The sequence below is a fragment of the Podarcis vaucheri genome (genome assembly GCF_965113315.1).
Source record: "Podarcis vaucheri genome assembly, chromosome: 9".
In the NCBI taxonomy this organism is placed as follows: Eukaryota; Metazoa; Chordata; class Lepidosauria; order Squamata; family Lacertidae; genus Podarcis; species Podarcis vaucheri.
Window position 1 is genome coordinate 3328356 of NC_138767.1, and position 24582 is coordinate 3352937.

Consider the following 24582-nt stretch of genomic DNA (forward strand, 5'->3'; position numbering starts at 1 on the left):
CTTCGCTCCCGCCCGCCAGCATTTTAAGATCGCCCGGGGCAGGCGGGGGGAAGGCAGGCAGGCGGAGGGGAGCAAAGACTTTTGCCCCCCGCCGGCCTTCAGAAGAGGTCCTCTTCTGAAGGCCGGCTGTGGGCAAAAGTCTTTGCTCCCGACCGCCAGCATTTCCCTATGGGCTTTCGTCTTGCGAAGCAAGCCCATAGGGAAATTCGTCTTGCGAAGCAAGCCCATAGGGAAATTCGTCTTGCGAAGCGCCTCCAAAACAGAAAACCCTTTCGTCTTGCGGGTTTTCCGTCTTGCGAGGCATTCGTCTTGCGGGGTACCACTGTAGTAGCTAGGCAACCAGGAGGGAGGGAACCTTTAGGAGATTCTTCAGTTGAGAGTGGTGGGGAAGTCCCTCCGTCCCCTAGAACTCGGATGACTGAAAGTGTCCAGGAACAACAGAAGGCTTGTTACTTCTTATTGGAAACTACCGGAGGGAGAGGGAAACTCCCTTGCCAGCCAGTGTACTTGACATCCCCTGAAACATTCCTTGCATTCTCCAGTGTCCATTGTATGCTGAATCAAGTTAAATATACCACATACAAATCACCACTCAAATGAGAAAAAACACACAGAAAGCAGATGGAGAACCAAGAAAGAAAAAGAGAGAATTAAAACAGGCTCCCTCTGGCCTGTTATTAAAAGGCACCATGACCTTGGGAGAAAGATTACAGGACCAGTTCATTCTTGCTTAAACCAGCTTAACCCAAAACAGCACCTGCTCTCAGCAGAATGGAAACTTACTTGTCAGTTAAAATGTTCCAGGTTGCACCAGCTAGAAAAGGCACCAACTTCTAGCTTGTGTTAGACAGAGAAAATACCAGAACCTTCTACTTGAATCAAGAGGTAAGAAATGATCTCTACACTTAGATTAAAGCTTTCTGTACCTCAAAAACGCAAGCTATCACACTGTGAGCTTTGAGTGATCTTTGAGTGAAGCGCATTATAGAAATTTAACAACAAGAAAATAAATAAAATGGCTACTAGGATCCAGGGGTCTAAGGAGACCACAAGCTTACCATGAGTCAAGAGTGTGATGCAGCAGGGGGATGGGGAACTTATGCTCTTCTAGGCTGCATCAACAGAAGTCTAGTGTCCCATTCAAGGGCAGTAATAGTACCACTCTACTTTGCCTAGGTCAGACCATACCTGGAGTGCCGTTTTGGGCACCACAATTTAAGAAGGATGCTGACAAGCTGGAAGGCCCGCAGAGGAGGGTAACCAAGATGATCAAGGGGCTGGAAATCATGCCTTATGATGACTGACAGAGGGAATTGGGAATATTTAGTATGGGGAAGAGAAGATCGCCATCTTCAAAAACCTCCAGGGTTGTCACATGGAAGGTGAGACCACTTTCAGAGGGAAGGACACAAACCCATGGTTTCAAGTTACATGAAATAACATTCTGACACTAAGAGCAGTTTGACAGTGGAACAGTCTCCCTCAGGAGGTTGTGGACTCCTTTAATGGAGCTTTTTAAGCAGAGGTTAGATGGCAATCTGTCATGGAGGCTTCAATTTGAGATTCCTGCATTGCAGAGGGTTGGACTAGATGACCCTCTGAGTCCCTTCCAACTCTACATTCCTATGATTCTATGAGTCTAACTATCAAGCATGTGGTAAAGAAACATGACAGGATGGAATCCCCACAGAAGTTCTGAAAGCCGGCTTCAGAACTTCTCTCATGAAACACCTCCATGACCTCCTCTTTGAGAGTTAGGAACAAGGATCTATGGCACAAGACACAAGTATCATACATACCACCAAGATGATATCTTTTTGTCAATAAATGTCAGGAGCGAAGAACCCTCTCCTCTCCTGGTAGCATCAAAGACAAGAAGAACAAGCAAGTTTATATTTATGTTTTTTATTCAGTCATCTGGTTGCAAGACACAGAATCCAGGTCTCCTCAAAAAGGAGACCTTGCCTACTCTGAAGATCACCTCTTCCATCCCCAACAACATCCTGAGTACTTACCGAAAATCCCGGGAATCACACACCTCTGCATTCTTTGCACCTGAATGCAGAGTGAGTGATGAGCCCTTGGAGAAGGAGAATCTCCCAAACTTACCAGGGAGATCTCTGCAGTCTGCTCTTTCACTCCCCCCTCCTCCACCACTACCTTCAGCTATAATTCAGTTCTGCCTTCTTCTCCTCTTGAAATTGCTGGAGACAAGGTGGCGAACCTTCCCACCCTCCCTCCTCTTCTGAGAGGAGCCGAACAGACTGAGTGGACACTTCTGAGTCTTCCTGTTCAGTTCATTCCCCGACAATAAAGAATTAAAAATATCAGTTCTCCTTGGCTGGGTATACAGGACAGATTGAAGCAACCACAACCACTTCCAGCCATCAATCATGCAAGATGTGGCAGGAGACGTCCCCGGCTACACTCCTGGGGTGCTAGTCCTCAACACAGACCAAGCTATTATTCACACCTTGTAAAGGTATGATTCAGGACAGCAGAGTCTAATTGGTTACTTAACTCAGTTGACGGCCACTGTGCATTGGAGCCAACTTCAAGAGGTAGAGGCCCCAATAAAATATTTTAGGGGGCCGCCATTGCCATTCAAATGATGTGTGTGCACTGTCTTGTGATCGATTATGCAGGGAGGAGCTTACCTGCTCCACCCCCAATATTTTAATCAAGTTGGCACCCCTGCTACCATGAATGCCATGAAAGGAGCAGCACATGCTGCCAGTGCTGTGCCCACACTGGTGTGGACCCCAGTCATGCCCCCTGCCAAGTTCTGGAGAAATCAAAACAGTTCACTGTGTTTGTTGACCAATGTTAGCTCTATATGAGAGTAAGGGCACTGGAATTTCCCAGTGATAAACCCAAAATTGTATTTGTGATTAAGCCACTTCCACCCTGCAGAGGAGGTGGGATTGCGGGCCTAACGGCCCCACCACGTGCACAGGGCTGGAGCCCTGCGCAATTGGGGGAATCCCAGGCCGCAGATAAAGGACTTGGGACAATGGAAGACCGAAGCATTTAAGAGGTATATTTGTAAGACCTTATGACTGATCACATCATACCTGACCTGGGGTTTGTTGCATTCTTCTCCTTTCAGGCATGCATTTGGATTATAGGCCACAGCATTGTCCACTGGGCTAGAAACCGTGCCATCAACTATGGCCTGGAGAGCAGGCTGGATCTAGCCCCAAAAGTAAAAGTTCCCTGGATCTCACGGAGGGGGATGCGCTGGGCGGAATTTATGCGTGCTGTGAAAGCCAGAGCCACTTTGGAAGGTCCGCCAGATGCCCTGGTCATTCAGCTGGGATAAAATGATTTGGCCTCTCGAAAAGGCGTGGACTTGATGTGGAACATTTACAACGACTTCTATGATTTGATTGCCTCATTTCCAAATTTAACCCTAATTTGGTCATCACTGCTGGAGAGGCATGTATGGAGGGACTGTTGGCGCCCTATTGCAATAAACAAAGCTAGAAGGATTTTGGAACATTCGGTGGCGCATAGAGTGGCAGCACTGGGGGGTGGGTCGGTGTCAGAATATGAGCTCATCGCAGCTGCAGACATCCAGCTTGTTTACACCATGTGATTTGGCTGACTGTGGGAAACAGCGGTCCAGTCAGTTCACAGGGCAGTTCACCGGAATTTGCTCAGAGTGTAATATGAGACCTTCCTCTTGTGATTGTACAGGGAGTCTTACTCTCTTGTTTGCCGATGTTTGAGGAGAGCAGACATGTTTTCTGTAATGCTGAAGAGTCAGAAATAAAACCATGTAAATAGATGTTTCTGACTACCTCTTGTCCCGGCCAGGAGTTAGGAAAGAGTGGGTGTGCTCTTCCCATGCTGGAGAGGGTCACCTATAGAGACCTAGCCTGTGTTTGCTGGGGAATTCAGCCAGGGAGGTCACCGGAGATCAAGCCGGCTGCCTGGGAGAGTTGCCAGCTTCTCCCGATAGAGGTTTGATCCCAACAGTCGGGTCATTGACCACTCCAATATCCAGTTCAGCAAAGTGGCCCTCTACCAAGATGATGGCGTCCATCTTTCCAACGCGGGAAATGATGTTTGGTTGGATGATATAACTTCTGGGATTAGGGATTGGTTGCAGGTCTGAGGGTACTGGCCACAAGCTTCTGCTCGAGTGGCAGTTAGCCATTGGTATGGGTATTGTTTTGTAGATGAAAGAGGGTAGGAAGTGCCATCACCTGCCCCACATATTGAAGGGTAGTCCAATAAAGGATTCCGGGGGGCGTGGCCCTGTCCAAAGACTATGGAGGTGAGGGCCTAAGGCACACCCCCGAGCAGTGACCCCGGGGGAGTTCCCAGTTGATGTGCATCAGCAGGACTCCCCCTACCAGTGGTTAACCCTTCCCGGACTTCAAGCGGACGGGGTGAAGCCGGATATAGTCAGATAGGTCCAATGCCTAAGCCAATACCATTCATCACCTGTAACCAATAAAGTTGTGGCCCTATTTAGACCATAAACCTTAATAATTGTGTCATGTTTCTTTATTTCCACTGGGGGGGGCGGGAACTTGCCACGCAAGTCTGCTAGAAGGGGACATCAGGCGCTGGGTGGCTCCCATTCTCATTGCCTAGCGTGCATAGTTGACCTTCTGTGCCTTGTAAGGTAGTGGCGATGGAGATCAGAAGGAGCAATGGGGCATCAAACACAGAGAGTAAGGAAACAAATATTGATATGCATTGCAAATAAATACATGAAACAGAAAACAGGCTATGACTGGACCCTTCCATTCTTTATTTTCATAGCCATCTACGTTTGAGCTTGCAGAATAAGGTCTTTTCAAGGTGTTTTTGAGGGCTGATGCCAAAGAGTCCCATAATCTAGATGGCAGAGTGTGGATTGTGCATTAAAACAGCAGGGTGGGGTGATCTGTTGTTTTTGTTTTTGTGTAGTGATCATGAGATCCAGTTTCGTTCATCTTGAAAGTGTCTTCTTAGAGCCAAGCATCATCAGGCACCTTCTTACAAATGTACCCTATGCGTTGATCACATTTTAATGCCATCCAGCAATCAATACCGCAATTGAGGCCTATTGCGGCACAGTGGTTTTGGCGTGCGTTTTTAGGCTCACCTGTTTTCCAGTACCTGAAAAGAAAAGAGCAACACTGATCAATCAAGAATGGATGTCTACTTCCTCACGTGCTCCCTGTGCCTTCTACCATTAAAAAGATGTCCAGCTCTTTTTCTCTCTCTTTTTTTAAAAATAATATTTATTAAAGTTTCACAAAAAATTGCAATAATAAAAATAAAAAAGGAAAGGAAAAAATAAGAAAAAATACAAAATACAAAAATTAAAAACAAATCAATCTTTCCATATCTTGTCTTTCATTTACTTATTTCCCTGACCTCCTCACACCTCCCTTTTTTGCATTCCAGTTCAATTAATTAATTCAGCAAATCCTTTCCCTCTTTGTTTTTATCTTAATCCCTTGTCTTAATATATTATAACTTTAAATTCTCACCTGTTAACAATCCATTTTTACATACACCTTTATAACATTGCTGCTAAAACCACTTAACTTCATTCCGACATCATTTTAACATTCATTAATTTTACAATATTTCTGTAAACAATCTTTAAATTTCTTCCAATCTTCTTCCACCAACTCTTCTCCCTGGTCTCGGATTCTGCCAGTCATTTCCGCCAGTTCCATATAGCCCATCACCTTCATCTGCCATTCTTCCAGGGTGGGTAGATCTTGTGTCTTCCAGTACTTTGCAATTAGTATTCTTGCTGCTGTTGTAGCATACATAAAGAAAGTTCTATCCTTCTTTGACAGCAATTGGCCAACCATGCCCAGGAGAAAGGACTCTGGTTTCTTCAAAAATGTATATTTAAATACCTTTTTCATTTCATTATGGATCATCTCCCAGAAAGCCTTAATCCTTGGGCACGTCCACCAAAGGTGAAAGAATGTACCTTCAGTTTCTTTACATTTCCCACATTTATTATCAGGCAAATGATAGATTTTTGCAAGCTTGACTGGTGTCATGTACCACCTGTATATCATTTTCATAATATTCTCTCTTAAGGCATTACATGCTGTGAACTTCATACCTGTGGTCCATAACTGTTCCCAGTCAGCCATCATAATGTTATGTCCAACATCTTGTGCCCATTTAATCATAGCAGATTTCACCGTTTCATCCTGAGTATTCCATTTTAACAGCAACAGCAAGTTATACATCTTTGACAGAGTCTAAGTTTTGGGATCTAACAGTTCTATTTCCAATTTTGATTTTTCCACCTGGAAACCAATTTTCTTGTCCAAATTGTATGCCTCCAGTGTTTGATAATAATGAAGCCAATCTCGCACTTTATTTTTTAGTTTTTCAAAGCTCTGCAATTTCAATTTATCTCCCTCTTGTTCCAAAATTTCCCAATATTTCGGCCATTTGGGAAGGCTTTTTCTGAGCCTTCACTTCCATTGGTGACAACCACCTTGGGGTTTTATTTTCAAGTAGTAATAATAAATAATAATAATAATAATAATCTATTATTTGTACTCCGCCCATCTGGCTGGGGTTCCCCAGCCACTCTGGGTGGCTTCCAACAAAGATGAAAAATACACCAAAATGTCACATATTAAAAACTTCCCTGAACAGGGCTGCCTTCAGATGTCTTCTGAATGTCAGGTAGTTGTTTATCGCTTTGACAACTGCTGGGAGGGCGTTCCACAGGGCGGGCACCACTACCGAGAAGGCCCTCTGCCTGGTTCCCTGTAACTTTGCCTCTCACAGTGAGGGAACCGCCAGAACGCCCTTGGAGCTGGACCTCAGTGTCCGGGCAGAACGATGGGGGTGGAGACGCTCCTTCAGATATACTGGACCGTGGCCGTTTAGGGCTTTAAAGGTCAGCACCAACACTTTGAATTGTGCTCGGAAACGTACTGGGAGCCAATGTAGGTCTTTCAAGACCGGTGTTATATGGTCTCGGCGGCTGCTCCCAGTCACCAGTCTAGCTGCCGCATTCTGGATTAGTTGTAGTTTCCAGGTCACCTTCAAAGGTAGCCCCACGTAGAGCACATTGCAGTAGTCCAAGCGGGAGATAACTAGAGCATGCACCACTCCGGCGAGACAGTTTGCAGGCAGATAGGGTCTCAGCCTGCATACCAGTTGGAGCTGGTAAACAGCTGCCGTGGATACAGATTTGACCTGTGCCTCCATGGACAGCTGTGAGTCCAAAATGACTCCCAGGCTGCGCACCTGGTCCTTCAGGGGCACAGTTACCCCATTCAGGACCAGGGAATCCTCCACACCTGCCCGCCTCCTGTCCCCCAAAAACTGTACTTCTGTCTTGTCAGGATTCAGCCTCAATCTGTTAGCCGCCATCCATCCTCCAACCGCCTCCAGATACTCACACAGGACCTTCACCGCCTTCACTGGTTCTGATTTAAAAGAGAGGTAGAGCTGGGTATCATCCGCATACTGATGAACACCAGCCCAAACCTCCTGATGATCTCTCCCAGTGGCTGCATGTAAATGTTGAAAAGCATGGGAGAGAGGACAGGACCCTGAGGCACCCCACAAGTGAGAGGCCAGGGGTCTGAACACTCATCCCCCCCCCACTTTCTGAACACAGCGCAGGAGGAAGGAGCGGAACCACTGTATGACAGTGCCCCCAGCTCCCAGCCCCTTTAGACGGTCCAGAAGGATGTTATGGTCGATGGTATCAAACGCCGCTGAGAGATCCAGCAGAACTAGGAAACATCTCTCACCTTTGTCCCTAGCCCGCTGGAGATCATCAACCAGTGCGACCAAGGCAGTTTCAGTCCCATGATGAGGCATGAATCCTGACTGGAAGGGATCCAAATGGTCCGCTTCTTCCAGGCGTGCCTGGAGTTGTTCAGCAACCACTCGCTCAATCACCTTGCCCAAGAATGGAAGATTTGAGACTGGGCGATAATTGGCCATTGTGGCCGCATCTAAAGATGGCTTTTTAAGAAGCGGTTTAATAACCGCCTCTTTCAGCGGGTCTGGGAAGGCTCCCTCACAGAGGGAAGTATTCAGCACTCCACGAAGCCCATCGCCCAGTCCTTCCTGGCTAGCTTTTATAAGCCAGGATGGGCAAGGATCCAGGAGACAGGTGGTTGGCTTCATTCGTCCAAGCAGCCTGTCCACATCCTCAGAGGTAACAGGTTGGAATTGATCCCACACAACTTGACTAGACAGGACTCTAGCACTCTCCCGCCCTGGCCCTGCTCCCATGGTGGAGTCTACTTCTTCCCGAATCTGAGCAATTTTATCTGCAAAAAACTTTGCAAAGTCATTACAGGAGATCATGTGGCCCATACTGGGCCCCGATGTTGCAGGTGGTTCCGCTAAATTGTGAACCACCTGAAAAAGTCTCCTGCTGCTGTTTTCTGCAGATGCAATAGAGGCAGCGAAGAAGACTTTCGCTATCGCCACTTGGTAGACTCGACGTTGAGCTCTAACCTGTTTCCGGTCAGATTCGGAATGAGTTATCCGCCACCGGCGCTCTAGCCGTCTCAACGATTGTTTCATTGCCCTCAGATCTGTGGAAAACCACGGGGCTGTCCGGGCTCCATGCAATCGGAGAGGGCGCTTCGGAGCCAAACAGTCAATACCCCTAGTTAACTCCACATTCCAGCGGGCCACCAGGGAATCAGCTGAAAGGCCATCAACATGGGATAAAGCATCCCCTACCACTCTCTGGAAACCATTTGGATCCATTAAGTGGTGGGGGCGCACCATCCGAATTGGTCCCACCTCCCTGCAGAGGGGATGGGTCGCAGAGAAGTCCAGTTGCACCAGGAAGTGATCTGACCATGGCACTTCTTTCGTTTCGCTTTTACTTAGTGTCAGATCACCAACATCCATAGAGGTAAACACCAGGTCCAAGGCATGTCCACGGCTATGGGTTGGGCCAGACTTATTCAGGGACAGCCCCATGGAGGCCATGCTTTCCACGAAGTCCCGAGCGGCCCCTTGTAAGGTCGTGTCGGCATGGATGTTAAAATCCCCTAGGACAACCAAGCTAGGTGTCTCCAGGAGAACATCCGCCACAATCTGAAGCAGCTCGGGCAGGGAATCCTTGGTGCAGTGAGGAGGTCGGTACACCAAAAGGAATCCTGTACTGCCCCTATTGCCCAACTTCCAGAACATGCACTTGGAAAACTGGGTCTTCCCAATAGGACGCCTGGTGCAAACTAATAACTTCCTTAAAATCACTGCAACCCCCCCTCCCCGCCCACATGACCTGGGTTGCTGTGTGTAAGAGAAACCTGGTGGACAGGCAGAGGCAAGGACAGGCCCATCTGCTTCATCCAACCAAGTCTCTGTCACACATGGCTGGTCAAGTCCTCCATCCATGATCAAGTCATGGATGGCAGTGGTCTTATGAATCACTGACCTGGCATTGCACAGCAGCACCTTCAGGTCATGTGGGTATCCCTTGCTGATTCTAGTATCCATCCGGTCAGGACCAGACAACGACTAAACCTGCCCCCTCTGTAATGACATGGTCTGGTCTTAGCGTAACTCCTCCTCCTACCCGTGATCACTGAGATCAGTTGTCCCAGTGCATCCCCCCCAGTGGAACATGCCCCAGCCATTTTGTTGGCTGGGACCCACTCCCCGGCAGCCCTGACCCCTCCCCTTAAGAACAAAATAACACCTAAAAAAAACAACAACCAATAAAACAATACAAACAAAAAACAGTAAAAATTACAAAAACATAAAATCAAACAAATTCCCAGGCCCAATAAACATCCACCCCACCCCACCCCCCACTTACAAAAAATTCAAAAGAATTTTTTTTAAACATTTTAAAAGCACTCTGCACCCCTCCAGCAGTAACAGCAACTGTCCTAGTGAGGCCCGTCAGACCCTGCCCTGGGCCAGGTGGTAAGTGGCAGGAAGGAGCAGGGCCCCCAGACACTCACACAGGAGAGTCCTCCTGGGCAGCAGAACGCAGCAGTCCCTGTGAGGCTTCAGGCCCCACCTTGGGCCAGGTGGTAAGTGGCAAGAGCAGGGCCCTCAGACACTCACACAGGAGAGTCCTCCTGGGCAGCAGAGCGCAGCAGTCCCTGTGAGGCTTCAGGCCCCGCCCCAGGCCAGGTGGTAAGTGGCAAGAGCAGGGCCCTCAGACACTCACACAGGAGAGTCCTCCTGGGCAGCAGAGCGCAGCAGTCCCTGTGAGGCTTCAGGCCCCGCCTTGGGCCAGGTGGTAAGTGGCAAGAGCAGGGCCCTCAGACACTCACACAGGAGAGTCCTCCTGGGCAGCAGAGCGCAGCAGTCCCTGTGAGGCTTCAGGCCCCGCCTTGGGCCAGGTGGTAAGTGGCAAGAGCAGGGCCCTCAGACACTCACACAGGAGAGTCCTCCTGGGCAGCAGAGTGCAGCAGTCCTTGTAAGGCTTCAGGCCCCGCCTTGGGCCAGATGGTAAGTGGCAGGAAGGAGCAGGGCCCCCAGACACTCACACAGGAGAGTCCTCCTGGGCAGCAGAACGCAGCAGTCCTTGTAAGGCTTCAGGCCCCGCCCCGGGCCAGATGGTAAGTGGCAGGAAGGAGCAGGGCCCTCAGACACTCACACAGGAGAGTCCTCCTGGGCAGCAGAACGCAGCAGTCCTTGTAAGGCTTCAGGCCCCGCCCCGGGCCAGATGGTAAGTGGCAGGAAGGAGCAGGGCCCTCAGACACTCACACAGGAGAGTCCTCCTGAGCAGCAGAATGCAGCAGTCCCTGTGAAGCTTCAGGCCCCGCCCCGGGCCAGGTGGTAAGTGGCAAGAGCAGGGCCCTCAGACACTCACACAGGAGAGTCCTCCTGGGCAGCAGAGCGCAGCAGTCCCTGTGAGGCTTCAGGCCCCGCCCCAGGCCAGGTGGTAAGTGGCAAGAGCAGGGCCCTCAGACACTCACACAGGAGAGTCCTCCTGGGCAGCAGAGCGCAGCAGTCCTTGTGAGGCTTCAGGCCCCGCCCCGCGCCAGGTGGTAAGTGGCAAGAGCAGGGCCCTCAGACACTCACACAGGAGGTCCTTATATCTTATCCCCAGCTCTTTCTCTCTTAACATCCACCCACAATTGGGATGGATTTTTGTCCCTAGATTTTAGAATTTAGAATTTAGGATTTTAGATTTTAGGAAAACAACAACAACAACTGTGGGTCAAGATTGTCTCTTTTCTTTTCACATGAAGTGATTTCTCATAGGAAACTAGAAAAAAGTGAAGGTGTCACCTTTGGAGGCTCTTTGGTACACACAAGAACTTTCAGTCAATTTAGTTTGGGCAGTATCCAATGCAGTACTTCTGCTATTGCCAGGATTTCCATTTCTGCAACAGAACTGGCCCTCTATCCTTTCCATATGTACCCACATCCTCCTCAGATCTGCTCTGGACAGTTGTGGGTGTTGAGAGATCCTTACTCTCAAGTAGCAGAGTTAGCACAGTAGTGATTGTTCTGAGCATATTAAAACCGTGTTAGATTTGCATCTGCCTTCATCCACCTCATCTCACATCCATCACCCAAACCATGCATGAGGATGGCAATGACACTATACAGAAACAAAAATAGCTATGTCCTCAAATGAATTACAAAATCTAATCTATAAGCACAAAGCCATTATAGGGTTGATTGAAGTGATATGATATCTCTCACATATATATCTTATCTAAATCTAACATGATGGTTCTAAGTTTAGTCAATTATCCATAGTTGACAAAGGTATCACCCAAGCCTCACTCTTATTGTCATTTGCATTCTCCAGTTTCCATTGTACAGTGGTGCCTCGCAAGACGAAAAGAATTCGTTCCGCGAGTCTTTTCGTCTTGCGATGTTTTTCGTCTTGCGAAGCACGGTCCGTCGCAACTGCGCCTCTTCAAGCAGCTTTAAGAAAAAAGCGCAAGACGTTTTCGTCTTGCGAAGCAAGCCCATGGGGAAATTTGTCTAGTGAAGCAACGCAAAACCGTAAAACCCTTTCATCTAGCGAGTTTTTCATCTTGCGAGGCATTCGTTTTGCGGGGCACCACTGTATACTGAATCAAGTCCCACTACACAGCACTAAAATTCTGTGATAAATTTTTCTATAACTCCCTCATTTTTAGCTCTCTGTAAATCTATTAAATTGATATTACTAGTAATGGTGTAGTAGGTGGTTGTTGTTTTTTTACTCCCATGAGATGTTTGGGTGAGATCTGTCCTTTGATCAAGTCTAAGATCACATACAGTAGTGGCTCCCAATTGGTGGTCCACGGACCACCCACCCAGGGGCTCCATGGTGTCATTCACATAACTAAAACTGCCACAGAGATATCAAAATGTTCAAAGGTACGGTGGCCCATGGTGTGGCTTTTGAAAATGAAGGGGTCTGCAGTATTTAGCTAACTGGGAATCGCTGGCATACAGGGTTTAATTTCCCAGCTAGTATTATACAACCTCACTGCCTGTTTGTAAAGTTTACTCAATACCTTTGTCAAAAAGGATTCGTGGTTGGTATTGGGTGCATCAATGAAGATGAATGTCATTGGATTTTGTTCCAGGAGACCTTGCAAAATTGAAAGCAGCCCTCTGTTAATGCAACCCTGGTCATAAATGCCAGACCAGTTCTCTGTTCTACTACCAAGCTGTGGATGAGTGAGATCTTACATCCATCCACACAAGCTGAAAAGAGTTGTTAGATACTTAAAGGGAACCATGAACTATCATAAACTGCCAGCTGGCAGTGTTGCTCAGCTTTACGTTCCTGCAAGTCCTTTTGAAGCTGAACTAAGGAGCACAAACCATTTAAAAGCCTGCCTTCAGCCTCTTCCGAATCACCACATTCATTAGGTTAGAGAAGCAGGAAGAGGAGCCTTCCTGCCTCTCCAACCTAGTGAGAAGCAGCAGACGCTCATCTGGGCAATGATGTGGAGGAGTACATATGTAGATCTTTAGTAGTAGAGAAAATTGCATGGCAAAATATATTTGGAAAGGGAAATGATCAATTATGTAAACAGAATCTGCAACTTTTTGGAATGCATGCCATTAACAAATGTTTCTGCAGATACTTACGTGACTATGGCCTCTATTCCTGACAGCCATCTCCATTTATTTGCCTTGTCTTTAAAGACTCCAAACCAAAAAAACTTCTCACGCTTTTGTGCTTGCCTGTTTATAAAATACTAGGGTAGGGGTGTTGAGAAAGAACAAATAAAATCTTTTAAGACAATGTCCCTTTCTCTGGGAGACTATAGCCCTTTACAGAAATTCAACAGGCATAAAGCAAACACATTTTAAAAGCAGTGATCAAAACTATACATTGTATTCCCATCACCAATAATATTTTCGTACAGTGGATGTGGTATTGTCCCCCTGATCAAAATTATAGAATAATAGAATCATAGAGTTGGAAGAGACCACAAGGGCCATCGAGTCCAACCCCCTGCCAAGCAGGAAACACCATCAGAGCACTCCTGACATATGGTTGTCAAGCCTCTGCTTAAAGACCTCCAAAGTAGGAGACTCCACCACACTCCTTGGCAGCAAATTCCACTGTCGAACAGCTCTTACTGTCAGGAAGTTCTTCCGAATGTTTAGGTGGAATCTTCTTTCTTGTAGTTTGGATCCATTGCTCCGTGTCCGCTTCTCTGGAGCAGCAGAAAACAACCTTTCTCCCTCCTCCATATGACATCATTTTATATATTTGAACATGGCTATCATATCACCCCTTAACCTCCTCTTCTCCAGGCTAAACATGCCCAGCTCCCTTAGCCGTTCCTCATAAGGCATCGTTTCCAGGCCTTTGACCATTTTGGTTGCCCTCCTCTGGACTCGTTCCAGTTTGTCAGTGTCCTTCTTGAACTGTGGTGCCCAGAACTGGACACAGTACTCCAGGTGAGGTCTGACCAGAGCAGAATACAGTGGCACTATTACTTCCCTTGATCTAGATGCTATACTCCTATTGATGCAGCCCAGAATTGCATTGGCTTTTTAGCTGCTGCGTCACACTGTTGGCTCATGTCAAGTTTGTGGTCAACCAAGACTCCTAGATCCTTTTCACATGTACTGCTCTCAAGCCAGGTGTCACCCATCTTGTATTTGTGCCTCTCATGTTTTTTGCCCAAGTGCAATACATTACATTTCTCCCTGTTAAAGTTCATCTTGTTTGTTTGGGCCCAGTTCTCTAATCTGTCAAGGTCGTTTTGAAGTGTGATCCTGTCCTCTGGGGTGTTTGCCACCCCTCCCAGTTTGGTGTCATCTGCAAATTTGATCAGGATGCCCTTGAGTCCATCATCCAAGTCGTTGATAAAGATGTTGAATAAGACCGGGCCCAAGACAGAACCCTGTGGCACCCCACTAGTCACTCTTCTCCAGGATGAAGAGGAACCATTGATGAGCACCCTTTGGGTTTGGTCAGTCAGCCAGTTACAAATCCACTGAGTGGTAGCATAGTCAAGACCGCATTTTACCAGCTTCTTTACAAGAATATCATGGGGCACCTTGTCAAATGCCTTGCTGAAATCAAGGTAGGCTACATCCACTGCCTTCCCTTCATCTACCAGGCTTGTAATTCTGTCAAAAAATGAGATCAGGTTAGTCTGACATGACTTATTTTTCAGAAATCCATGCTGACTATTGGTGATCACAGCATTCCTTTCTAGGTGCTCACAGACGGTTTGCTTAATGATCTGCTCCAGAATCTTCCCTGGTATTGATGTCAGACTGACTGGGCGGTAATTATTTGGGTCCTCTCTTTTCCCCTTTTTGAAAATAGGGACAACATTTGCCCTCCTCCAGTCTGCCGGGACTTCGCCTGTTCTCCAGGAATTCTCAAAGATGATTGCCAGTGGTTCTGAGATCACATCTGCCAGTTCTTTTAATACTCTTGATTGCAGTTCATCCGGCCCTGGAGACTTGAATACATCTAAACTAGCCAAGTATTCTTGTACTATCTCCTTAGTTATTCTGGGCTGTGTTTCCTCTGCTGAATCATTTGCTCCAAATTCTTCAGGTCGGGCATTGTTTTCTTTATCGGAGAAGACTGAGGCAAAGAAGGCATTGAGGAGTTCAGCCCTTTCTGTGTCCCCTGTTTGCATTTCACCATCTTCTCCTCTGAGTGATCCCACTGTTTCTTTGTTCTTCCTTTTGCTACGGACATACCCATAAAAGCCTTTTTTGTTGCTTTTAACCTCTCTAGCAAGCCTGAGTTCATTCTGTGCTTTAGCTTTTCTGACTTGGTGTCTACATGTGCTGGCTATTTGTTTGAATTCCTCTTTGGTGGTTTCCCCCCTTTTCCATTTTTTGTACACATCCTTTTTTAATCTTAACTTGGTTAAAAGTTCTTTAGATAGCCACCCTGGCTTCTTTAGGCACCTTCCATGTTTCCGTGTCATTGGTATTGCCTGAAGTTGTGCTTTTACTATCTCCCTCTTAACAAACTCCCAGCCATCATGAACTCCCTTTCCTTTTAGTATTACTGTCCATGGGATCTCACCCAGCACTTCCCTAAGTTTTATGAAGTCGGCTGTGCTGGTCCCGGGGGTAAGGTACCGTGAGTGTAGCAGAGTCCACACGAAGAGGGGCGAGGTCCGATGCAGAGTGCCGGGCGGGGAACAGGAACGCTGGAACAGAAGGCTGAGTAGGTAGCAGGAACACCGGATGGACGGGAACAGGAGGCCGAGCAGGGAACAGGAGTACTGGATAGTCAGGAACAGGAGGCCGAGCAGAGATCAAGAACACAGGAAGGTCCGAAGCCAACAACGACGTTGCTCCCGCAACCTGGGGCCGGCCTGACTGGGCTTTTATCCTCTACTAAGGTCAGGGGCGGTCCCGACCCCCAGGAGCTCCGCCTCCTCTGGCCTTAAGGCGAGCACTCCTCCTGGGGGCAACCAGTTCCCTTCGCCTCTCTGCCCTAAGTCTCTGCAGATCAGGAGAGGCCGAAGGGTTACTGGGCCCTGGAGGAGGCTCACCTGTGGCCACTGAGTCATCCAGCACCTCTGGGGCCAGAATGGTTTCACCTGGTGCCTGCTCTTGGGTTTCCTCAGCATCTAGGCCTTGCCCCAGTTCAGCCGGCCCTGGAGGCGGGGACTCCTGTGCCGGCTGGGATTCCTCCGGATCGCTCTCAGACTCGGAATCCCAGGCCATCACACCATCCCCCCTCCCAGGCCCCCCCCTCACTTGAGGGTCCGGACCCGGCTTGCTGGGGTACGCCGCATGAAACTCTCGGATGCAGGCAGGCGCGTGGACGTTGGCCGCTGGTTCCCAGGAACGGTCCTCTGGCCCATACCCCTTCCAGTCAATGAGATACTGCAGCCTTCCCCTGCGGTATCGGGAGTCCAGAATGCGTTCCACCTCGTACTCAGGCTCTCCCTGCACCAAAACTGGCTGCGGTCGGGGACGGTTCGGGTGGAACTCGTCGGGTGGGGCCACCGGACTCAGAAGGGACCTGTGGAATACCGGGTGAACCTTCAGGTGTGCTGGCAACCAGAGACGGAATGCCACAGGCGAGACCTGGTTCACGATAGGGAATGGGCCGGTGAACCGGGCGTCCAGCTTCTGCGAAGGTCGAGAAGGGTGGAGGTGGCGAGTGGAAAGCCACACCAGGTCACCGACGTGAAGTTCCGGCCCCACCTGGTGGTGGCGGTCGGCCTGGACCTTGTACGCCTCCTTGGCCTGGCGCAGCTGCTCCATCAACAGCTGTTGCTGGGACTGGAGCTCCTGAAGCCACTCTGTCACCGCAGGGACCGCAGATGCCGGCAGCACATCCGGAAACAACCATGGATGAAAACCATAACTGGCTTGGAACGGGGTCTGCTGGGTGGACGCATTCACCGCGTTGTTATAAGCGAACTCCGCCAATGCTAGGTGGTCGACCCAGTCGTCCTGCTGGTAGCTGCAGTAACACCGGAGGTACTGTTCCAGCACCGCGTTCGCCCGTTCCGTCTGGCCATCAGTCTGTGGGTGGTAAGCAGATGAGAGACAGACCTCTGTCCCGAGGGCCTGGTGCAAAGCACGCCAAAACCGGGACGTGAACTGAACGCCACGGTCGGACACTACATGCTCAGGTAGGCCATGCAGGCGGAAGACATGCTGAAGGTACAGCTGCGCGGTTTCCTTAGCTGAGGGTACGGATGGGCAGGGGGCACAGTGCACCATCTTCGTGAAGTGGTCGGAGAAAACTAGAAGGCAGGTGCAGCCACGAGACGGGGGTAACTCCACTACAAAGTCCAAAGAGACTGTGTGCCAAGGACGTGGTGGAACCGGCAACGGCTGAAGAAGGCCGGGGGGTCGCCCGGTAGGCCCCTTGGCCCGCCTGCAGACGTCACAACCAGCGACGTAGCGAGCCACGTCGGCCTTCAAACGGGGCCACCAAAACTCACGGCTTACCAGATGGGTGGTCCGATACCGCCCAAAGTGCCCCGCCGCTGGCGCATCATGGGTCATCCGGAGAATCTCAGCCCGCAGCGGCCCTGATGGGATGTACAGGCGCCCGTGGTGCAGCAGAAGACCCTGATGCGAGACCAGCCCTGAATACTGAGGGCATGATCCTTCGGCCAGTTCCCGGAGTCGTTCCTGGGCCCAAGCGTCGACCCGCTGCTGTTCCCGCACCCGAGCCTGCAGTGGCTCAACCTCCTGGGTGGCCAGGAATGCAGCTGGTGGTAGGATCGTGGTGGGTGCTGCTTGCTGAACCGTGTCTACGTTGTCTTCGGGTTTCCGGGACAGGGCATCCGCCTTCTGGTTTTGGGAGCTAGGGATGTAGCGGATCTGGAACTGGAACCGGGAAAAGAACAGCGCCCACCGGATCTGCCTTTGGTTCAGCTTGCGGGTGGTCTGGAGGTATTCCAGGTTCCGGTGGTCGGTTCTCACCTCCACCGGGTGTCGTGCTCCTTCAAGATGATGGCGCCAAACCTCAAAGGCCACCTTGATGGCCAGTAGTTCCCGCTCCCACACGGTATAGTTACGCTCCGCTGGGAGGAGCTGGCGGGAATAGAAGGCGCAGGGTAAAAGTGGCGCTTCCGGTCCGTGCTGCTGAGACAAGACGGCACCGAGAGCCGTACTGGAGGCGTCAGTCTCTACCACAAAGGGTCGAGAAGGATCCGGATGTTGCAAGATTGGCGCTCTCTGGAAACAGGCCTTCAACCCTTGAAACGCCTCCTCCGCCTCCTTGTCCCAGGAAAACGGCGTCTTGGGGCGCAGTAGTCGGGTCAACGGGGTGGTGCGGTGAGCATAGTCTGCAATGAAGGTCCGGTAATAGTTGGCGAACCCCAGGAAACGCTGTAGGTCCTTGCGGTTCCGAGGTGCCGCCCATTCTCGAACCGCTGCCACCTTCCCAGGATCCATCTGCACCCCACCTGGTGAGAGTCGGTGACCCAGGAAGTCCACTGACCGCTGATGAAACTCGCACTTGCTGAGCTTTGCATACAGACGATGCTCACGCAAGCGCTGCAGCACGGTCCGGACATGGCCTTCGTGGCACGCCGGGTCACGGGAGTAAACCAGAATGTCATCCAAGTACACCACCACGTACTTGTCTAGCAAGTCCTGGAACACGTGGTTGATGTACCGTTGGAACACAGCAGGCGTGTTGCACAAACCAAAGGGCATAACCAGGTATTCGAACTGTCCGTACCGGGTCCCAAATGCGGTCTTCCACTCATCCCCGGCGCGGATCTGAATCAAATTGTAGGCACCCCGGAGGTCTAGCTTGGTGAACACCTGCGCCCCTTGCACCCGCTCCAGTAACTCCGAAATAAGGGGCAAGGGGTACCGGTCCGGGATGGTAATTTTGTTCAGGGCCCGGTAATCATGGCAAAGGCGGAGCTCCCCACATTTCTTTTTAACAAAGAGCACTGGCGCAGCAGTGGGCGAGGTAGAAGGCCTAATGAACCCACGCTCCAGGTTCTTGCGCAAGAAGTCCTGTAAAGCCTTGCGCTCTGGCTCTGTTAACGAGTATAAGCGACTCACCGGTAGAGGCGCTCCGGGCTGGAGGTCTATGCCACAGTCAAAGGACCGATGCGGCGGCAGCTGGTCTGCCCCCCATTCCTCAAACACGTCGTGATATTCCCGGTATTCAGCGGGGAGCGTTGCAGCAACCTCCTCAGTGGGCGCAGCTGCTAGCATCTCAGTCTCAGCAGGAGAACTGGGGTCTGGGAAGTGTACAGTCCGTTTGACCCAGTCAATCCGCACATTGTGAGCCTCCAGCCAGTCCATCCCAAGCACCAGGGGGAACCGGGGCATGGAGGCAATATCCAGAGTTCGCATCTCACGGTGCTGCTGGAGGCACAGGACCAGGGGCTGGGTCTCCTGAGTGACGGCACCCGAACGCAGGGGCCGTCCATCGATTGCCTCCACCTGCACCGGTTCTGGCTTGTTCCAAAGTGGCACCCGATGCTGGGCAGCAAAAGCAGCGTCCATATAAGAGCGGGTTGCGCCCGAATCCACCAGCGCATGGGTAAGAATCCATGGCCCTCCTGGAGGGTATAGATGTACCGGAACCATAAGGTGTTGTAATTCAATTGGTGCGGCCCCTTTCTGTGCTGTTTGGGACCCCAGGTAGCCAGGGCCATCAGCTACTGGGGTTTGGTGGTTTCCCTGCGGCTGGCGTTTCTCAGGACAGGACCTTGCATAGTGTCCGCTTCCGCCACAATAGAGACATAGATTCCCCTCCCGACGCCGCGACTTCTCTGCGGGGGAGAGGCGTGGCCGCACTGCCCCAAGCTGCTTAGGTTCCTCCAATGACTTAGCTGGGCCCGTGGGACTGCTGGTAGACATTGGAGCCAAGAACTGGAGGTGCCGGCGGTCCCGAGCCTGACGCCGGTCCTCTAGCCGATCGTCAATCTGTAGGCTCCATTGAATAAGGGTGTCTAGCGTGGTGGGGCGTTCCATTGTGGCCAGCTGGTCCAGTATCTCATCTGAAAGCCCCTCGAGATACTGGTCCCGGAGAGCCGAGTCGTTCCAGGTCAAGTCCTGTGCCAGCAGCCGGAATTCTGTGGTGTATGCGGCCACCGTGGTCTTGCCCTGCCTCAACCGCCGAATCGCCCGGTTGGCTTGACTCCCCTTCTGGGGGTTGCCGAACGCAGCCTCCAACAGATTGCAAAACCCCCCGTAGTCTGTCAGCAAGGGGGAGTCTTGCCTGAGCAGCGGCAACGCCCACTTGGCCGCCTGGTCCTTTAACAAACTAATCAAGAAATGTACCTTGGTGCGGTCGTCAGGGAAATTCCGGGCGCGCCCCTGAATATACAGCTTGGCCTGGGCAAGGAACATGGGAAAGCTGGCCGGGGCCCCATCAAATTTCTCAGGCAAGGCCACTGGGTACTTGCCAGAAGCCGGGGCGTCGGCCCCAGGAGCCGGTAGGGCGTCCAAACGCTGCTGCAGTGCCGTAATCGCGTTACTGAGCTGCTGCACGGTGTGCCTCAAAGCCTGGTTCTCCTGGGCTATTGCCAACAGTGTAGCCGCTTGGTCGGCCATGGCCTCTGGCTCTTCCCGAACGCACCCCTACGAAGGGGGAGTGCGGGTGTGGCGGGAGCAAACTGTGCTGGTCCCGGGGGTAAGGTACCGTGAGTGTAGCAGAGTCCACATGAAGAGGGGCGAGGTCTGATGCAGAGTGCCGGGCGGGGAACAGGAACGCTGGAACAGAAGGCTGAGTAGGTAGCAGGAACACCGGATGGACGGGAACAGGAGGCCGAGCAGGGAACAGGAGTACTGGATAGTCAGGAACAGGAGGCCGAGCAGAGATCAAGAACACAGGAAGGTCCGAAGCCAACAACGACGTTGCTCCCGCAACCTGGGGCCGGCCTGACTGGGCTTTTATCCTCTACTAAGGTCAGGGGCGGTCCCGACCCCCAAGAGCCCCGCCTCCTCTGGCCTTAAGGCGAGCACTCCTCCTGGGGGCAACCAGTTCCCTTCGCCTCTCTGCCCTAAGTCTCTGCAGATCAGGAGAGGCCGAAGGGTTACTGGGCCCTGGAGGAGGCTCACCTGTGGCCACTGAGTCATCCAGCACCTCTGGGGCCAGAATGGTTTCACCTGGTGCCTGCTCTTGAGTTTCCTCAGCATCTAGGCCTTGCCCCAGTTCAGCCGGCCCTGGAGGCGGGGACTCCTGTGCCGGCTGGGATTCCTCCGGATCGCTCTCAGACTCGGAATCCCAGGCCATCACATCGGCTTTCTTAAAGTCAAGAAATTGAGTCCTAGTGTGCTTGGCTGCTCCTTTCCGCTGTATAGTAAACTTCAGAAGAGCATGATCACTCGTGCCTAATGATCCTTCCACTTCTACCCCACTAACCAGGTCATCAACATTGGTTAGGACCAGATCTAAAATGGCTGTTCCTCTTGTTGCTTCTCCCACTTTCTGGACAATGAAGTTGTCTGCAAGGCCAGTGAGGAATCTGTTTGACCTTATGCTCTTGGCTGAGTTTGACATCCAACAAATATCCGGGTAATTGAAGTCCCCCATTACTACTATCTCCCTTCCTTTTGCATGCTTGGCCATCTGTTCCAGGAAGGCATCATCTATGTCCTCCGTTTGGCTTGGGGATCTATAGTAAACTCCCACAATGAGGTCTCTGTTATTCTTCTCTCCCTTAATTTTGACCCAAATGCTCTCACTTTGGCTTTGAGGTTCTAAATCTTGGATCTCTTCACAGGTATACACATCCCTGACATATAACGCCACTCCTCCTCCTTTCTTGTCTGGTCTGTTTCTCTGAAATAGATTGTATCCCCCCATTATTACATTCCAATCGTGGGACTTATCCCACCAGGTTTCAGTGATGCCTATTATGTCATATTTAGTTTGCTGTACCAAGAGCTCAAGCTCATCTTGTTTATTTCCCATGCTTTGCGCATTAGTGTACAGACATTGAAGTCCATTAATCATTCCCCCGTGTCTCTTATTTAAGGATTTTTTCCTCCCACCACTAGGTCCGCGTGCTGTTTGCTCCATTTGGTCTATGACATTTGGATGATCATCTTCATCAATTGATAGACTCCTACCTTCAGGAGCACTGTCTCCCTCCCCCACATTAGTCAGTTTAAAGCCCTCCTGATGAGGTTTCTGAGATTTTTGGCAAAAACATTCCTCCCAACCATTGTGAGGTGCAGCCCATCGCTTGCCAGAAGTCCATCTTCAAGAAACTGCAGTCCATGATCTAAGAATCCAAACCGTTCCTGTTTACACCATTTGCGAAGCCAGCTGTTCACTTCCACTATTTTTCCCTCTCTCCCTGGGCCATGTCGTTCAACTGGGAAGACAGATAAGATGACAATTTGTGCATTTAGTTGCTTCAATTTCCTGCCGAGAGCCTCGTAGTCTCTTTTGATCTTCTGGAGGCTATTGCTTGCAGTGTCATTGGTTCCCACATGAACCAAGAGGAAGGGGTATTTGTCAGTGGGTTTTATGATTCCTTGCAGTCGTTCAGTTACATCTTGGATCTTAGCCTCGGGGAGACAGCACACTTCCCGAGACATCTTGTCAGGCCCACAAATCACTGCTTCTGTTCCCCTCAGTAGGGAATCCCCTATCACCACTACACGCCTCCTCTTAGGTTTGGTCGGGGTTCTTCCATGAGCTGTCCATTCCAAGGTCGCCTGCACATTCCCTGAGGACTGACTTTGCTGCTCGTCTTCATATACCTGATTGACTGTAATGAGGGAGAGATCCTCAAATGGAGTCTGCTCTTCGTCTTCCATGCTAGGGGAGAGGACCTCAAAGCGATTGTGTATTTCTAAACAATCAGAGTGAACCCTGGGCCTCCTACTTCTTTGAGTCACGTTTCTCCATATATCTGGCTCCTGTGTTGGTGAACTAGACTCCTTCTCAGGGGAGTCCCCTTGGTGGAGACGGTGTGCTCTGTTGCTTCCAAGAAGAGCTCCAGCTCTCTAATTCTTTGGAGCGTAGCTACACGTTCCTCCAGTTGCTGGACTTTGTCTTTTAAGAGGGCAATAACATGTAATTCCTGCAGGTAAAGCTGCCTGCAACCTTTGGCAAGATGGCAAACATTGCGCAGGAACCGCAGGCGACTGCAGCTGTTCCCTCCCCCTCAATCTTGAGAACGTGTCGTTGGGGGTGGCTACAGCGGTCCTCCATCATAAAAAGCGTGAAGACAGGACAAATAACTCCCCCCACAAAAAACACCTAGGTCTCCCCCAACAAACGTTTGAGAGTAGCTCCCCTAAATCTAAAAGATGTGTGTGATCCTCAAAATTATGATGATCAAAATTATGATGCTGATGGTAATGAGGATGAATGACGAAGATGATGGTGATGGAATCAAGGAAGAATCCCAAAGACGAAATATTGTAGTGAAGGGGAACTTCACCTGCCCTCACTGAGACTGGCTACATATGTGTTTCAGTCATGACACAGAGTTGGTCTTGGAACCACGTAGCAGGACAGTGACCTGTGTGTCAAATACTCCAATTTCTGCATCCATGTTTGATGGTTGGTTCCAGAGACACTGGAATCAGTCTGGTTGTGGTATGTTTGATGGCATGATGATGAGATCTCACCCATGTTTGTGCCCTGCAGGACCCCAGTAGCCCCTCTGCCAGGGCTAAAGGGCTGGGAAAAGGATATACCTTGCAAGCTCCTCTAGAGTCATCTCCATGATACTCTCCTGCCAGAAGGTTAGCGTGGTGAGGGAAATGTTTGTTTAAGCACTCAATACATCTCAAAGAGCAGAGGAAGAATTTACAGAGAATCCAAGAGATAGATGCCTCTGAAGTATCTACTCCTCCTCCTCCTCCTTGAAAATCTCCTTCCTGACTGCCAGCTTCATTCTATTAGAGCTCAGCAGCTCCAAGAAACCTTACTGAGTCCCATATGGTAGCAGCTCTCCCTGCCCCTCCCACCCCTTGGCTTGACTGATGTAATTGCTGTCTTGGCTGCATACAGGTACATGTAACCTTCCTAAATGGATAGTGATGATAGGAGCCCTTTGGCTCAAGAAGATCCCCTACATTTCCTATACTTAGCTTTGATGCTCACCTGTTCTTGATATGTTTCCATAGAAAGGAGCTGGGCACCTTCATTCTCACATTTTTTTTTGGAATTCGCCCATGAGTCTTGGTCACGAGAAAAGAAATACATTGTCCTTTGATATATAATCCAACCGTCATTAAAGTTTCCAATAAGGTGATCTTCGAGTCAAGCCAGATATGGAGGAAGAAGAGAAAAAGAAAACAAGATAGGGAATTTAATGGGAACCACCTTGTATGCCTGTGCAGATTTCAATTATTTTTGTTAAGTTCATTTCCGTCGCCGCATGGTAACATATATTCATCTGGGAAGCTCAGAAATCTTAAAACAAGAAAAACATTCACTCTTCAACCCATGTTGATGCTGCAGTACATACCTGGGTGGGCACAGGTGGGACAGGGAGCGCAGTCAAGAATCTCACCTACTTGTTTCCACCTGGATACTCAGGGCAGAATCAGGGCAGACTTGAAGGTTGGGAAGGGGGAGTAGCTGTGGTTTATCAAAATTCTCTTTCTCTTTCCAGGCCCTCTGTTGAGTTGTGGAGGGGGGAGGGGAATCTAGGATGTAGGCTCCTGGCATTGGGCAACTGGGACAGATGAAGGATTCTGCTGGTTTACCACCCAGTTTGCTGCCAAGCAGTCTCCCTGCTGGAG

At 50.2% G+C, this 24582-nt stretch overlaps 1 protein-coding gene across 2 annotated transcripts in view; it reads right to left on the reverse strand.

Moving 5' to 3' along the window:
- LOC309540037 (CD209 antigen-like protein 2) overlaps positions 1-24582 on the reverse strand; it is a 62468-nt gene that overhangs the window by 17820 nt on the left and 20066 nt on the right. Inside the window, exons 7-9 of one of the 2 annotated variants that reach the window (XM_082236624.1) lie at positions 23939-24090; positions 13030-13139; positions 4743-5115 (exon numbers count right to left, since the gene is read on the reverse strand). The exons of the other annotated variant lie outside the window; for it this stretch is intronic. Coding sequence (XP_082092750.1) covers positions 4965-5115; positions 13030-13139; positions 23939-24090 — 413 coding nt within the window. The 3' untranslated portion in view covers positions 4743-4964. Of the gene's footprint in view, positions 1-4742; positions 5116-13029; positions 13140-23938; positions 24091-24582 lie in introns of those variants that run through there. 2 annotated transcript variants of the gene reach the window in all.